Source organism: Pelobates fuscus, chromosome 3 (assembly GCF_036172605.1).
Source record: "Pelobates fuscus isolate aPelFus1 chromosome 3, aPelFus1.pri, whole genome shotgun sequence".
Taxonomy (NCBI): domain Eukaryota; kingdom Metazoa; phylum Chordata; class Amphibia; order Anura; family Pelobatidae; genus Pelobates; species Pelobates fuscus.
The window spans coordinates 322,404,341-322,421,924 of NC_086319.1; the positions used below are offsets into that span (position 1 = coordinate 322,404,341).

The following is a 17,584-nucleotide window of genomic DNA, read 5'->3' on the forward strand; positions in this document are numbered from 1 at the left end:
GCAGTGTACTTCTCTTCATAAAAAATGCTATAGCATTGCATGTACATTTTATCAGCTACTTAGTAGGATGAAATAAAACAAAATAAATGAGCATATATTCGGATAGAATCATGTTTTTATTTATTTTGTATATAGTTGTCAAGACGTGCTATTCACAATGTGTCTGTTTTTTTTAGTCTGGACATGTTAGTGTTTTTTATTTTTATATATTGGTTTTGTTTTATTGTTACATTCCCTTTAATGTAAAATCTGCCGTGTCTCCCTCTCCCTGCCTGATGTATGATGTCTCAAACTATTTTAGACAATTGTTTTCCAGTCTTCCGTTTTCTGTTCTGTTTTTGCAGTGTTCCTATGGAGATCCAGCCAGGTTGTAGAACATCTAGCATGCAACCAGCTACCCTATAATGTTTCAATGATTTGTGCCACATGTAATTATGCACTTTCCTAATATACTTGCAGGAGATTACGCTGGTTTTCCAGGCTGTGGACTCTTACGATTGCATAGCACATACCGTCATGACCTCAAGATATATGCGTCAGATGAAGGCCGTGTACAGATGACTGCCGCAGCTTTTGCCAAGGTGAATATGAAATAAAGTATATCAAGATACATCTGGATTAAATCATTATAAGAACCATTGCATAGGCTATAATGCATAAAGTTGCTCTCTTCCCAGGGTGGCTTATAACAGCAGCGATTTGTACACTCAGTACTGTGTGCTATCTTAAATGAGAGAGCTCAATCTAAATTATGGATAGATTTATAGATAGCACATGCCTTTGTTTGCTCAGACTCTGGCTACATACACTAATAGCTTGCCCTTGGGTTAGTCCCTAATCATGTCTCAAATAATTTTAGTTGGTTCATGTGAGTTATTTCAGTGGGAAGTTATTCTAGCTGAATATCCAAATGATTGAGCCCACAAAGGCATTTGAAACATTTGTATGAAGTTATACCTGTTTCCATCAGTTCTCGCCTGTGTTTTAATAATTGATGGTCAATGGCAAAATAAGGCAAGCAGAAACTTGCTGTATTTTATACCTTTTGATTGAATTTAAATTACAACCCTAAGGTGGCAGTTACACTGTAGCTTTTACCATGCTGCAACCATATTGCTTAATCCCACCCACATTTGTATATCCTTTCCCATCCGTCATTTATGCTGCTCCCATAAAGATATTTTTTGTTACTTAGAGTGTAGTCATTATGCTGTTGTTAGTATCTTACACTCTTTTACAATGTAACGGCTATCATGTTTTGGGTGTTTGCAGGGACTTTTGGCCTTGGAAGGGGAACTTACTCCAATTCTAGTTCAGATGGTAAAAAGCGCAAACATGAATGGTTTGTTAGATAGCGACAGTGATTCTCTCAGCAGCTGCCAGCGAAAAGTGAAGGCTCGTCTCCATGAGATAATGCAGAAGGACAAGGAGTTTATCGAGGAGGACCAAGAAAAGGTAATTCATACTGAGCTCTAGGTAAATATGAAAACATTTCCCATGTTAAAGGCCTTTCAGAAAGGCCAGTTGCATATTCGTAGTGCAGGGTATAATGCAGCTCGTTTATTTCTAACTTAAGATAATGGCAGTAATCATTAATACTTTATTATTCTGACCTCCTCAACCTTTACTGCGATGGCGCCAGCATAACAATTATCACGTCTACGGCCATGTCTAATAATGCAGCATCCCACAAACTTTGATTGTCTTTGGAGACTTGGTGGCTGCATTGATCTTGTTGCAGGTAGAGGAGGCCATTTTTAGGTAAGTGTAAATTTAAATCTATACACGTTATGGTAATGGGACCAGCAATGTTTATAGATTTAAGGTTATACCTTCCTGAGTATGAACTTGTTATTCACACATTTTGTAGGTGTTTCACATTGTTTCAAGGTGAGAGCTGTGTTCTTCTTGCGCCAATCTATTATACGTTTCTGTTTATCCCAGCTTTCACCTACATGCAGCACATCTCTGCTCAGCTCTATGGAGTGCATCAAAAACCCAGTGAAAACATGCCACCAGGTCTTCTCCCTCATTGAAAATCTTACCGCTCAGATAAGAAAACGGCTGGAGGATCCCAAGTCAGCAGGTCAGCTATCAAGAGGCTATTTTTCCCCACCTGAGTTAAATAATGTCAGCATGCCAACCTCTATTGATAAATAATCATCTGATGGATGTGTTTAAGATCACAATGTCCTCTCATCCTACTTTAGTTTATGTGGTATAACTACTTGGACTATATGCTTAGTCGGTATGATATTCCTCTGATGTTCGGCATTATGTACATAAATGATATCTGTTTGCCATATCATAATGCATATTTTAAGGAGCGAAAATGTATACATTGAAAACATTTCAGCAGTGCAACAGTCAGAGTGTCACTGATAGAGGAATTGGAACACTGAATACCAGACTATGTATCTGACATGTCTTTATTTTGAATGTTGCTTTCAAGGTGTTTTGTCTTTGACACAATTGAGTAATTTCTTTCTGTTTTGTTTACTTTTTAAAGGAAGTTTAGTTCTGTCATTGATAAATGTTGAATGCTATGTGTTTCCCGCTATGTTTCACTGGCTGGCTAAGCATTCAGGGGAATGTAGTCCACATCTGAAATGTTGATTTTCCTTGGCTGTCATTGAAGACTTTGTTTGCTATGCAGCTCGATCTAATCATGGTGTTTCTGTATACATATGTAGAAACTTTTGTTTGTCAGCTTTGTGTCTGAATCCAAGAGAGGCACTAAGACATTGTGAACTAAAATGTATGGCCATTTTAGCAGCAAGTTGGAATGAAACACACTCAGCAATAGGATAGGTGCACCAAGTAGGGGAAGGGTGGGTTTCCAGCATTTCAATAGAAATAGAAAACCTGGACGTCCAAGTGGCAGAATTTATTTCAGGAATAGGTACAGCAATGTTTCGGCTCAATATTTTAGCTTTTATCAAGGCTTGATAAAGGCTCAGATATTGAGCCGAAACATTTCTATTTCAGAATGACAATATATGACATGACTCAATCCATACAGAGCTGTGCAATGTGCTGCATCCTAACTGGGTTGCCTTTTCTTAGATTTGCAGTTGTATCACAGTGAGACCCTGGAGCTCATGTTACAGCGATGGAGCAAGCTTGAGAGCGATTTCCGCATGAAGAATGGACGTTACGACATCAGCAAGATCCCTGATATTTATGATTGTGTCAAGTACGATGTCCAGCACAACAGCTCTCTCAAACTGGATGGGACAGAGGAGTTATTCAAGCTTTCTAAATATCTTGCTGATATCATAATTCCACAGGTAGGCTTCCTCCTCATAAGACATCAAAGAAATATATTTAAACTACACTGCTTAACACATATCTAATGCCTGTGGGATAGTAAGATGGCCTTGCACACTTTATAGTGTGATTTCTGAGCTATGTCTCTAATGTTTGTATCTCATGTTTAAGCTAACTGATGTATCTTTCCTTATGAATTCTTAACAGGAATATGGGATAACCAAAGAGGAGAAGCTAGAGATCGCGGTAGGATATTGTCTGCCTCTCATAAATAAAATTCAGCTGGATCTTCAAAGAACCCATGAAGATGAGTCTGTAAACAAACTACATCCCCTGTAAGATTCTGATGTCATACATTCTTTCACATATAAATAGAACAAGGAATCAAAAACTGAGACTGTATGTTGTAAAAAATATCTGTTGTATGTTGCAATAACAGCCATCTGCGAGTTAGTTTGCACAGAGGGACAGTGCAAAGTTTTCAGTTAACTATACTTTGTACCTATGTTTTGCTCATTACATTGTTAAATCAATAGACACACCCGCACATTATTGCAATAAAAACATGAACTGACTGATCTGAATATAAATTGATTTTGCAAATTTGAACTAATTCTGCACACAGTTGATTCAATCACATACAAATCATTTAATAATCATGTAATACTTTTAAGTAATGTTAGATAGAATTTGTGAATCATCTTATTGTCATCGTACGTACTGTTCAGATTACCCAATAAAGGCAAAGTGAAAGAAAAACAAGATTGCATTACATGTTCTTATCTGTGACCCTAATCTGTAATCTGTTTCATAAGCAGGTTTTTGTGTGTTCTGTTAGGTGACAGAGTCCTAATATTATATCACAAGGCCTACAGCATTGTAAAGTAGTAAGATGGCCGTAGAATTCTTTTGTTCTCTCAGATCCTGAGCCTACAGTTGATGGGCCCTTCTGTTACAATATTGTTTTGTATTTAATTTAATGTTTGTGTTTGTATACGTATCTAATTATTTGTGCTTTTTTACATTTAATTTTTTTTACTTTTTATTAGGTATTCAAGAGGTGTCCTGTCTCCCGGGCGACATGTCAGGACTCGGCTCTACTTTACTAGCGAGAGCCATGTACACTCTTTGTTAAGCATTTTCCGATATGGAGGTCTCTTGGAAGTAAGTGCGGTTTACAAAAAACATGTTTACCTCTCAAATATTCTGAATTCTCATGATGTTAACCACATGGTAAACATTTAGAACACTCACACCCGTCTTTCTTATTACTGTTCTGAATAAAGAAAACCTCTGTGCAAGATTCTAGAAGAATTACTCTACTTTTAGAGCTTTATCCCAGAATCATTTTTTATACATACTTCGTTCACCATATGTATAAACTCCTCAATAAACTATACTTTAAAGTTATTCTTCAAGGGTTTTCAGACCTGTCCTCATGCACGTCTATTTATTTATTTAAGATATACCTGCTTTAAAACTGCTAATAAAAGTGATCCTGTGCATTTATTTCTTTTATATTTATCTGTAATTGCTTGTCTTAATATGTGATTCTACAGTAAGTATTAAACTTTAACGTATCCTGTGTATGTGTTTTATTAAAACAACACAGGGCTGTATGATATTCGCACGTAAAGATGAATGGTGATTTGGTGAAACGGTAAAGCTGAGTCTTTACAAATATTTTGGTTGCATAAAGAGGAGTACCTCTTCGTATGTTTATGCCAGCTCATAGGTGGGCTCTGTGTGATAGAGAATCTTCTGTCCTAATGTTAAAACATTTGAATGTTGCACAAATAGAGCTATTGCACTATATCCACTACACAAAACTGAAGTGTCCTTCTAAAGAACACTCCAAACAACTAAGCTGCTTAGCTTGTTGAAGAGCTTTGTGTGAAGAGTGTCCACTTTCAATATTGACACACCTCTAAATGAAAACACACAAAATTTTGTTCTGCGCTCAAACTCCCACTACTCTTGGGGGCGACAGCAGCGGCTACTGTATACATTAGCCCAAATATATAGAACAACATCTAAAAAATAGTGTAAGCTCACCTGCCATGTTAAGGCAAACCTCCTGGTTAGTACTGTACTAACAAACTACCTTGCAGTTTTCAGCCAAAAAGCAAAATCTCTAACGAGGTAGTAAAGGGAATTTTTTTTCTCCACTGTTACACCCCATGGCTGTCAATCAGTTACCCGGTCCTGTTACTTTCTGGTGGTAAAGTTTAGTGGAGCTAAATTCCAGAGGCAACTATTTGAACAGAGCACCTGCTTTGCAAAGATCTTTCATTGAGCTGCATTAGTAACTCTGTGATTGGACAGCCACAGAAAGTTTTGACTGGGGAAGAAAGGGAGAGCTTGCAAAGGCAGACAACAGACATGGCAAAAATGTGCACTGCACATTGTCAACAGACGTATCTGCTTCTCCCTTGAAAGCTCTTCACTCTCCTTTGCCCTCTACCACCCTGAATAAAGCCGTCCCTTCTCCCAGTCACCTCTTTCCCTCCCATCTCCTTCCCTCTGGCAGCTCAGAAATGCGCATGCACCTTGAGCCAGTAAAAATAAGTCAGACGGTGGTGCGCCAGCAGATCTGGGGGGCTTTGCCCAGTGATGGGTAAAGTTAAGCAAACTTTAGATTAAAATGGACATTATTATACTATTAACTATTAAAAAGAATTGGAAAAACCCTTTAAGCTTTAACATATCTTCTGTGTAGATCTATGATTATTACCTACTATTACCTTCCTGTATATACAATATAACAGTATTTCTGAACTTTAACGATTGTTTTTGATTATATTCTTCATAAGCTCTTAAATACTGTATGTATGTTGTTTTACCTGGAGTTAATCTGTTTTGTGTCTCATGTAGGAGCAAAACGACCAGCAGTGGAAGAGGGCTATGGACTACTTAAGTGCTGTCTCTGAGCTAAACTACATGACTCAAATTGTGATAATGCTGTATGAAGATAACAATAAGGTAAGACATATAAGGTATGACATAATTAATCTACAGCTCTACCGTTTGGCAAAATGATATGCACATATTGTCATGGTGCCTGATCGGCACCTCAGTAAGGAGGGAGACCTGCCAGAGCCTCTCCCTCCATGTAGCTTGTGGATTCGCGGCTGGGTCCAGCGTGAAGAGGGCCGCCGGCCGCTGCTAGACGCCGCCCACAATGACGTCCCTAGTGACTAGAACGTGCGGCGTCACATTTTCGCTGTGCACGCACGTTCTGGGGTCATGGGACTCAAATTAGCCAATAGCAGGGTTTACTGGGTTATTTAAACCCAAACCTGTAGTTGTTCAGTGCCCTGTTGTGGTTTCCATCCTGTTGGTTTTCCGAGAGCGCGTTCCTGATTCTGATTATTGTTTTTTGATCTTGGCTTGACTTGACTTCCCGTATTTCTGGTATCTCTGACCCTTTTGTTTTTATCTTTTCATATTTGTTCCTTTCTGTATTCCTTACCTCAGCTTGTGACTGTTTATTCTATTACGTTAATTCCGGCCATTCTAAGTCCCGGTAATACGTTGTTACTGTTTGTATTTGTTATGTGTTTTACTTAATTCTGCGTGTTTGGCCACTGGTTCGTCCTGACACATATATTAAAAGGTGTCAGACATCTAATGCTCCTAATTTGTTTATTTAGCAAGTGCAGCATTATTCACTACATTGAGAATTGTCAGGAATTTGCCAGGGAATTGCAAATGTTTTGCCCAAGTTGCTTTGGCTATTTTGGAATTTGCAGTTTCATTGTGAATTTTCAGACATTTACTGTTTAGTGAATAACACTGCAGGTGCGAATCTATATGTAAACTGTCTTTTGTTTAATAGTATAATATAATGTTTTAAAGAGAATATTGTAAAGCTTTGTAACAAACTCCACTGATGTCTCTTTCTGCATGTTGTGAGGTGATAAGGAAGGATAATTGTCCTGTAGTGTATGATATATTTTGCCTTTCATGCTTAAAGACTCTGCATTTGTGTGTTTGCAGGATCCCTCCTCAGAGGAGCGATTTCACGTGGAACTGCATTTCAGTCCTGGCGTCAAAGGTTGTGAGGAAGATGAAAAAGCCCCCATGGGGTTTGGTTTTCGTCCAGCATCAGCAGAAGTGAGGCTGACTCCAGACTTGCTGATTAATACGTGCTTACTCATAAAACGTTTTAGCAGGATCCTCATTTCTTGCTTCTATCACGTGAACGTGATACGCTTTATTTCTTTTTTTAGATACCCTTTGCACAGTGCTGTGGAATATTATGTTGTCACTCTATATCTGTGAACTGTAGAAGCAAACTGTGATTAAAATATGTTATTGAATGGGCTATTTAATTTTATACAATGTTAACCTGATGTTATAGTGTTAAAATATCCAGACTAGACCATTTCACTCCTGAAGGAATATTAAACTCCTGCTTATACATTCACTGGCCAGACAGAATAATAGGTTTGTGGTTATTAAAAACTGGTAAAATGGTATCACCTCTGTAATAGGCACATCTGTTACAAACATACAGCAATTATAAGGTGCCACGTACCCTACAGGGTATATCTCTATTAGTAAAACCCACATTCTTTTTTTTGTCCTCCTTTCTACATAGCAATAACTGTTAAAAAACAAACAGATTTTTCAGTCTGCTTCATTGTAACTGTCTTTAGGCAGATAGCTCTTAGCTAGACAATTACACTCTCTCTTTTGTTACACTGTTTGAATAAGTGAGAAATGTCAGTGTAGCTCTCTGCTAAAAACCTTTCAGAATAAATGCATATCTTCCAGCTCATATATGTGGTTTCCACAGAATGAAGACAAGAAGACAGATCAAGGGAGCTTGGAAGACTTGTCAAAAGTGAAAAGTGTTGATGAGGTGGACAGATCCCTTCTGATGTCGCCCCTTCCAACAGAACCAGTAGGCGTTCATCGCAAATCACCGCTGACTCGCTCCAGGAAAACTGGTTCAATGGAGGTAAACTCGGCAGATAATCCGTATACATTCACTAAACTTTGAATTATAGAGAATTGAAATGGAAAAAAAAGCCAAATACAGCTATATAAGCTGTTTCTAAAGCTGAATTGGAGAATTTCTACAAGTCTCAGTTTTCTGAATACACGCATATGTTTTACGCTGTTCTATGTTCTTACATTTATTAGCTAGTGCAGGATTTCATATAATCGTGTTATAGTTTACTAAAAATATCCCACTTCATGCTAAACCTGTCATGGACATATGTGTGTATAGTTTGACTATTCATTTACATTTATAACATTTTCATTTTATTATTGTATCCCTTTTGTAAATATTTGATTAAGAAAGTAATTTATGAATAATTTTACTCTAAATCTAGTGTACGAATGCTTGCATGATGAGTTACGGTTTCCGAAACCCCTGAGAACCAAGATTGTGGTCAAAGTATAGGGTGCTGTTGGTGACTTATGGAGGCTTGTAAATACTTAATTGTGGAACCCTGGATGCAGTGTGGCAGGGCATGTGCACACCACCAAGAGTAGAACCAAAAGTTTTATGTGATCATTGAAAAAAGTGCTACCAGGAAATATATCCAACAGAGATGTCAGTCTGACACACAGACAATAACATCAACAGCAATAAATGTATAAGTAAGGTCAGTCAAGACGTGACCGGATTCTAAAAGTTCAAGTACAAGAGATCTGAATGGAATGTCAGAAAAATTAGCTAGAACAATTATGTATTTGCCATAGATTGATGGGTTTGTAATATACTTAGGAAAGGTACATTTCGTGTTATTTCTCACTATCCAGGGGAGCATATTCTAATGGGGAATGCTCACGCTTTAAAAAGGAGGAACACAGACTGTGTTGGTTCAGGAGCAACAGACTGAAGAGCTTGAAGGACTTGGTATCCAAACAGGTTATCAAGAAATGATCTCTGATTAGTTGGTAATGGTGTATAAATGTATCAAAATATTCCCAACTGCCAACTTTACAGATGCTTTTCAGAGAGGACTTTGCCACATGATAAGCCCTAGATATAGCTACAATGTCTCGATGAAGGGAAGAAAGCTGGTAATGCCATTTCCAGTTTCAAGTGGAATCCGTATACTAGTTTTAGGAGAAGATTTCAGTTCCAGATAAAGAACTACTTTGTCTTTGTTGAAAACACTAGATGGAGACTTGCAGGATAGAAACAGTTACTCACACATTCTTGTGGCTGAAGATAATGCCACGCACATAAAAAAAATCTTCTGAGATAAAATAGAGAAGTCATCTCTAAAGTTTGAAAAGGAGGGTTTATCAGAGCCTGCAAAACAAAAGCAAATCCTCCTGATTTCTGCAATCTAGTTCTGGACTTTAGGTGAGTGGATTGCATTTAATACTTTAACTGTTGAGTCCAGGTCTACTTCTGCCTGGTTATCCGACTGTATCCTGATCTGGGTTTCTTAAAAAAAAAAAAAAAAAGACTCTTGAAATAACAAAGGGCATTTGGCACATAGTTTCAGAACATTGAAGCGTAAGGACATCTCTCAAGGGGAGAAATACCCTGTACTGCATGTTGTCTGAACATGCTGTTATGTAGAACACATTACCTTCAGACAGCTCCTAATCTAGAGGTTTGCAGAAGAAATGTACGAAATTAAATAAGACTCATTACAAAGATCTCCCTTTAACCCCTTAAGGACACATGACATGTGTGACATGTCATGATTACCTTTTATTCCAGAAGTTTGGTCCTTAAGGAGTTAAATTCTGAACCCAATTCCACAATGGTTGGCACCAAAAACTTTTGAGCCATAGTATGATGCACCTCTGATCTTGCTTCTAATCGAAGATGCTTTTCTGGAGGTTATCTCACCTGCTTGAAGAATGAGAATTGAGACATTCATTTCCTAGTAAACACTCGTGGAGATACAAAGTATATTTTCCCTTCGTATAGTGGCAGTACTCACAAGTGGGATGTTCCTTCCGGTCTTGGACAAGAAGCTCCCCCTTCTTTGAGTTTTATAGCTGTGCTCCGCCTGCTGCCTCCATAAAACCTGCAAGCCATAATCACACACCAGTTCTTCTTGTCCCGGCAACGGGAAGGACAGGTTCCCCAGGTCTGGTGGAGAAAGGTGCGATCAGCACAGGCTGCTGATCGGGGAGGTGAGTGCCCGATAGCTCTCCGGGCAGGAACTGAGTGGCACAGTACTTCCGGTCTCGCGTTACGGAACGCGACCGGGTACTGCCTTTTTCTGTGGCTTCCACGATGATTTCCCGGGCGGTCCTCCTCGTTGGCATTACACATGCGCACAGCGGTGGAACGCACGCCCGGGAGGAGTTGCGTTCCACCAAACACGGAATCGCGCTACTGCGCATGCGCGAAACTGTGTTTTGGCGCCAAATTTTAAAAATTCAAATATAAAGCTGTGCAGAACTTTTCTGACTCCAAGGGTGGGTGTACAGTTCTGGTTCTCCATGTCACCAGCTCTCCTACACGGACCTTAGGTGATTTAAGGTGAGATTTAACTCTTTAAACTCTCCTTTTATTCACCTATAATTATGCATGCTTCAATTTATTTATTTATTTTTTATTATTTATTTTACTATTCTGGTTCCACAGATATGTCCAGTCCTATATCTCCGGATAAAGCAGATAAAGACAAAATGTCAACATCTGTCCCCAAAAAAGCCACAAGCAAGTCTAAGCACTTATGTTGTTGGAATGTGCTGTACCTTTACCTGATGGATGTCGCAAAAAGACATGTAATCAGTGCTCTACAGAATTGCTAGAGAAAGCAAAGCAGACGGATATGGCATCCTTCCTGGGCTGGTTTCAGGGAAATTAGTCCCAGACATTTGAGTCTTTTAAAGATGCTGTGAAGAAAGAACCGACTATTCAAGAGAATGCTGCTTAAAAAATGTAGGAGGAATAGATCTCCTTCAGTGTCTGACGTCTCTTCAGGAGAATGCTCTTTTTCTTCACCTTCAGATATTTCCAGCCTGGCTTCAAGTGTGGAGGAGGGCTTTCCACCAGAAGAGCTGAAGAAATTTATTAAAGAAGTGGCAAGGGTAAGGTTAAAGGTTTTCCAATGTCTCCTAAAATCTTGGATCTCCTTCATAGAGAATGGAAGAATCCGGAAAGACTTGCGTTTATTTCAAAGCATTTTAAACTGCTGTTCAAGCTACAGTCTGAAGAAAAATGGGAAGATCTTCCTAAAGTGGATATTCAGATTGCCCAGCTGTCAAAGAAAACCACTATACCCATTGGCGAAGTCTCAGGACTTAAAGACCCAATGGACAAACGAGCCGAAACTTCATGTAGAAGAATATTCCAAGCCGCAGGATATCAGTGCAGAGCCGAAATTGCAGGTTCAGCGGTTCTCAGAGCTCAGAGCATTTGGCTGCAAGCCCTGGAAGATTCCCTTATGGGAAAATCCAATACAGATCCTTCCCATCTCATGTTCCTACTGAAATTATCCAATGAATTCCTTTCGGATGCCTCTGATGAGTTTCTTCGTTTAGAAAGAATTATGGGGTTGTCGTCAGTGGCCAGAAGAGCGCTTTGGCTACGAACATGGACAGCTGATTCAGCGTCTAAGGCAGCCTTATGTGAATTACCCTTTGAGGAACAAACTTTTTGGTACTCCTTTGGAAGACATTATAAGACAGATGTCGGAAACAAAGAAAGCCCTACCTCTGGAATCAAGAACCCAGGGATATGAAAGATTTCAGTACAAGGGTCAGCGGTCCTTTCGTTACCAAGGGCGGTTTCGCAGGTTTCAAAAACATGGTGGAAACAGCAGCCAGTGGTCTAGACATGAATCCAACAGGCAAGACAAAAAGAGGAAGTTTTGACGCCAAAAGAGTGGGAGGACGCCTTCGGTTCTTCGCCCACGAATGGAAAAAGAGTACTTCAAATGGGTGGATTATAAGAACAGTTTCAGAAGGTTACAGAATAAAGTTTTCGTCAAGACCACATCCATCCTTCCTACTGTCAAGCTATCCTTCAAGGGTAAAACCAGAGGCACTCCTAACAGAAGCTCTTCTTCTTTTAAGAAAAGATGTGGTAGAGAAGGTACCCAAACATTGGGAATTTCAGGGAGTTTACTCACGCCTTTTCCTGGTTTAAAAACCAGATGGATCCTTTCGGCCGATCCTAGACCTAAAACAAGTCAACACCTGCATACCGTACCAGAAGTTCCGTATGGAAAGTATTCTGTCTGTAATGCACATTTTACAAAAAGGAGATTACATGGCAAAGTTAGATTTAAAAGATGCTTACCTCCATGTGCTGGTTTCAGGATCTTCCCGGAAGTTTCTCAGATTTACGGTTCTAACAAGAAGGCAAAGGATTCTCCATTTGCAATTCAAGGCTCTTCCCTTTGGCCTGTCCTCAGCTCCTCGAGTTTTTACAAAGATCCTGGCACCTTTCCTGGTACCTTTCGTAGAGATACGTCTGAAAGGTATCTCGATTGTTCCATACCTGGATGATTGGTTCTTGAAAGCCCAAACAAAACAACTGCTAAAACTTCATCTCAAGATTGCGATGAAGGTTTTAAAAGATCACGATTGGATCCTGAACCTGGAAAAATCCAAGTTGACTCCGTCACTGAGTCTAGAATTCTTGGGTCTTCGGGTAGAATCACAGTCCCTCTCTCTTTTTCTACCAATAGAGAAACAAATGAGGATTTTAAAAGACGTATCAAAGCTGCAAAAAAACCTAAGCTCAATCAGGGATGCTATGAGGTTACTAGGCCTCCTCACTTCTGCAATCCCGGCAGTAGCCTGGGCAAAGGCAGAATCAAAACCATTACAATGGGACATTCTTTCCCAATGGACACGAAAACAGGAAGATCTAGACTCTGCCTTCCATCTATCCGAAGTGGTGAAAAGACAACTGAACTGGTGAAAAGACAGAAGCAACATTTTAAAGGGCCTATCGTTCGCACAGAAACAGTGGATTACGATAACCACAGATGCCTCCCAGACTGGTTGGGGCGCCCATCTAGGTTCTCAGTTCCATCAAGGTCTTTGGAACAGAGAAGAGGCATGCGCTTCCTCAAATTTCAGGGAATTAAAAGCGGATTGGAAGGCTCTGGTTTCCTTCAGTTCAGTCATCTCCAATCAGACAGTGAGGATTCAGTCGGACAACTCCACTACAGTGGCTTATTTGTATCACCAAGGAGGCACAAAGGTAAAAGCTCTACAAGATCTCTGCTACCGCATAATGTCTTGGGCCCAAGCGAATCTTCTCGCAATATCAGCTACCCATATCAGAGGGTCTCTAAACATTATTGCAGACGACCTCAGCAGAAACCATTGGTCTCAGGCAGACTGGGCGCTATCAAACCAAGTTTTCTTGGAGCTGGCTTCACGCTTCGGCAGAAAAGTACAAAGAGTTGCTTCTCTCCAAACAGGAGATTACCCAGATGTCCTAGAAGGTCTATCGATCCCTTGGAACTTCGACATGGCTTATGTTTTCCCTCCTATCGCTCTTATACCACGGATTGTTCAGAAAATAAGATGGGAGAAGGCAAGAATTTTGTCAGTCCTGCCCTGCTGGCCGAACAGAAGTTGGTTTTCAGAAGTGGAAAACATGACCATATCACGTTGGCCTCTCCCAGTTTCTTCACACATATTACAGAATGTGACTCTTGCCGTAGAAACCCTGGAGATGTTTCACCTGACGGCATGGTTGCTGCAAGGATGATCCTTCAAGGTCATGATCTTTCAGACCATTTATGTGACGTTTTGTTGTCTTCTGTCCGCTTGTCCATTTCGAAATCTAATTCAGGGTTTGGATGAAGTTCAGAACCTGGTGTTCACTTCGAGGTTCGGATCCTGCCAAAGCCTCAGTCCCGGAAATTCTTTCTTTTTTGCAAGATGGGTTTAAAGCCGGCCTAGGGGTATCTACGCTCAAAGGCCAGATTTCAGCTCTTAGTCACTTCCTGGTTCGTGACATTGCCTCAAACATGCTTGTACGAAGGTTTATTAAGTCCATACGGTTGAAGAGGCCTCCCAAGTCCCTTTCCTACCTGGGATTTGTCTCTGGTGCTTCAAGCCCTTTGTGAACCACCGTTTGAACCGTTACTTCAGGTCCCGATCAAGCTGCTTACCTTCAAGACGGCCTTCCTGGTGGCTATCATCTCCGCTAGGAGAATAGGTGAGATCCGAGCTCTATCTTCTTCCCCGGAGTTCACCATATTTCATCAAGAAAAAGTGGTCCTGCATCCCAGGCCTTCTTTTTTGCCTAAGGTTATCTCTAGTGCTGCGATTAACCAACCTATTATTCTGCCGGCCTTTTGTCAATCACCTACATAAGATCTGGAAAGAAAGTGGCATCTCCTGGATGATAGAAGATCCCTGAAGATCTACCTTCGGAAGACTCAGGGGTTTAGATCCTCAGATCATCTCTTTGTCTAGTTTCAAGGCAAATACAAGGGTTGTGCTGTCTCCGGACCCTCGTTGGCTAGATGGCTGACAAATACCATCAGGTTGGCCTATCACTCCAAAGGGATTCCTCTTAGATTCCCGTTAAAGGCTCATTCCACTAGGGCTATGGCAACCTCCTGGGCTGAAAAAGCAGCAGCATCACCTGAAGACATCTGCAAAGCGGCTACTTGGTCTTCCTTACATACCTTTATCAAGCATTATAGGCTGGACATATTCTCATCATCTGAGGCTGCTTTTGGGCGTAAGGTGCTGCAGGCTGTGGCCTGCTGAGTCCCCACCCTTTATTTTGTTGCAGGGATCTTGCTATATCCCACTTGTGAGTACTGCCACTATACAAAGGGAAAAACAGTAATTTTGCTTACCGTAAATTCCTTTTTTCTTAGTATAGTGGCAGTACTGGCTTTCCCTCCGCTTTAATATGGATCAAATGAATTTGCATTATTCAGTCTCCGTTTGGTTCTTTTTTATTACTGGTGTGTGATTATGGCTTGCAGGTTTTATGGAGGCAGCAGGCGGAGCACAGCTATAAAACTCAAAGAAGGGGGAGCTTCTTGTCCAAGACCAGAAGGAACATCCCACTTGTGAGTACTGCCACTATACGAAGAAAAAAGGAATTTACGGTAAGTAAAATTACTGTTTTTTTATTTATAAATTTCGTGAATTATACCCCAAATTTTGCTCTGCTTTTCATAGAGTTTAGGAAGTGATCTCACCCATTCCTTGTCCTAAAGAAGATGGACAACTTTACATTTTAGATCTCATTGGATGCATTAACAACACTGTTTAATAGGGAAAACCCAAGAAACCTTTCTTTTTGATTGTCAAAAAAAAAGGAGAGTTTGCATTTAAAAGGTCTAGATTGCTCGAGGTACCCCCTGATATGCATTCAAGCTGGAAGAGTTGTCTTCAGATGAAGCTTGCTATATGAAGCATTAGACATTGAACACCCTTATGCTGTGCAGTTCACTGGACCAGTTTACATTCTGCTTTGTAAGCATCACAGACTTAATTCCTAAGCTTCTTGCTATGGATCATTGCATTTATGTTTCTCCCAGGGAAGTAAAAGTTAAATTTCTTACTTGAGAGTTTATTTTCTTTGCCAGTCCTCTGGCAGTACATAAGATTTAGCTCCCTGAATATGTTTGTGACGAGATTCTTTTATGAATTCACTGCCTATCTCTCTAGCAAGGGGATGTTCCTTAGAAAACTAAAAAGGACAAATCGTTTCAGGTAATACTTTATACTTTTTGATTGACTGTTTTTTAAACATTTTTAGAGCAGAATTACTTTGTGGTATTATGCTTTTATAACTGGTGCAGGCATAGTTCAGAGGATAAGTTATGTTTCAGACGAGTACCCAAATTGCCTTTGTTACAATGATGTTGATTTCTAAAATTACAAATATCTGACATGCTCTATTTTTATTTATTTGTTTTCCTGCTTTTGATTTGGTATAATTTTGTATGACCTAACTCTTACAGTTAGTGGATAATACCACGCTGAGAGTTTGAAATATAAAAACAGACAATAATATCCGGAATTACTCTTATGTCAAACTCTGCTTCCCTAGATGTTGCAGAACATCAACTCCCTTGATTCTTTGACAGTCTATTGCACTGAAAGACTTATAGGAGCTATAGACTATCAATATCTGGGGAGCCATGAGACCTATAGCAGGATATCCCTACTCTAAGCTAGTACTGGACACATTTTACACCATTACGACAGAATGCATCTCTATGGAATCAAAGCAAAAAACAGAGAGCATAAGAACTCTAAGAAAGGGCACATACTCCCTGACTTCCCCTTTGGTTAGACTCCATTCAGCTCTCAAATAAGATTATGCTCACTTGTGCCATAGTGAGAACCTTTACTGTTTATACAAATCTCCCGCTCATAAAGGCAGTCCAGATCCGAAATGCAAGCAGGTTCCCTTTGCACAAGGGATACAGCAGTCACGGACGATTGTATTCAAAATAGTGATGAATTAGGGCGGTGGAGCATAGAGTTTTCTATGGTTATCTTAAAGCAGTCCGTCCATTTAATTTTGTACGTGATTTGTATTATTGTTTCCAAGCACTGTCACTCTTTTAGTTTTCATTACTGTATTGATTTATGTGACTAGGTGCTTACTTAGTGCATTACTGCTCATTGTTTGTGGTAAAGTCAGTTAATTGATGGAAATGGATGCAACAAAGGAACCATAACAGGTTTTTACCCCATGTTATCTGCTTCTTGTAAACAAGGAGGTAGCTTGTGATGAAGCTTCTGTTCTCCAACTGAGTACCTCTGCCGAGTCAGCTTCCTCTCTGCTACCAGGGACTCTGGATTATTTCAGACCCAGTCACTGAAGCGTGATTGGGGTCTCTGAGGACCTCTTCCTCCAGATCAGCCTGCATGGTTATAGCTCTGGAGACCTTCTCTCCTGTAAAGCAGCCATTAGCTTTGTACCCACACATTAGACGAGACTGAATGTTGGAGGTAGAATGCTCTTTATTGCACAGGGCACAGCTATGATACAGAGAAGTTTTGATTCATCCTGCAGGAGGTTCCTCATACAATGCTATGCACAGTGCCACTCTGCCTGGGGGTAATTAAGTTAGCCCCAGCCAACACGATAAGTTCCCTACTATGTCTTCACAGTTCTAGAGGTACAACACACAAAATGTCCCCCAGAACTAACTTTCCCTGGACAACAATCTCACACATTATATATCTCTGGATAGCTAGTCACTGAGTGCCCTTGCTGTCTAAATAGCACCTTGATCGGAGAATCCGCACCCGAGCTACACCATGTTAAAGTTTAACCAGGAAGCGGTTATTCTCTGTTCCGTTGAAGAGGGCCAGGCGTGCAGCGGTTTTCCCGGTCTCAAAAAAGAGTTGCTGAGGCTCTGGGGAAAGGAAA

The 17,584-nt window shown here is 40.2% G+C and overlaps 1 protein-coding gene across 3 annotated transcripts in view; it reads left to right on the forward strand.

Moving 5' to 3' along the window:
• PPIP5K1 (diphosphoinositol pentakisphosphate kinase 1) overlaps positions 1 to 17,584 on the forward strand; it is a 93,874-nt gene that overhangs the window by 20,522 nt on the left and 55,768 nt on the right. For all 3 annotated transcript variants that reach the window (XM_063448961.1, XM_063448959.1, XM_063448960.1), the window contains 9 exons: positions 460 to 581; positions 1,273 to 1,455; positions 1,945 to 2,086; positions 3,067 to 3,290; positions 3,478 to 3,605; positions 4,320 to 4,434; positions 6,145 to 6,252; positions 7,270 to 7,386; positions 8,072 to 8,236. In XM_063448961.1, the coding sequence (XP_063305031.1) occupies positions 460 to 581; positions 1,273 to 1,455; positions 1,945 to 2,086; positions 3,067 to 3,290; positions 3,478 to 3,605; positions 4,320 to 4,434; positions 6,145 to 6,252; positions 7,270 to 7,386; positions 8,072 to 8,236 (1,304 nt within the window). The remainder of the gene's footprint in view (positions 1 to 459; positions 582 to 1,272; positions 1,456 to 1,944; positions 2,087 to 3,066; positions 3,291 to 3,477; positions 3,606 to 4,319; positions 4,435 to 6,144; positions 6,253 to 7,269; positions 7,387 to 8,071; positions 8,237 to 17,584) is intronic.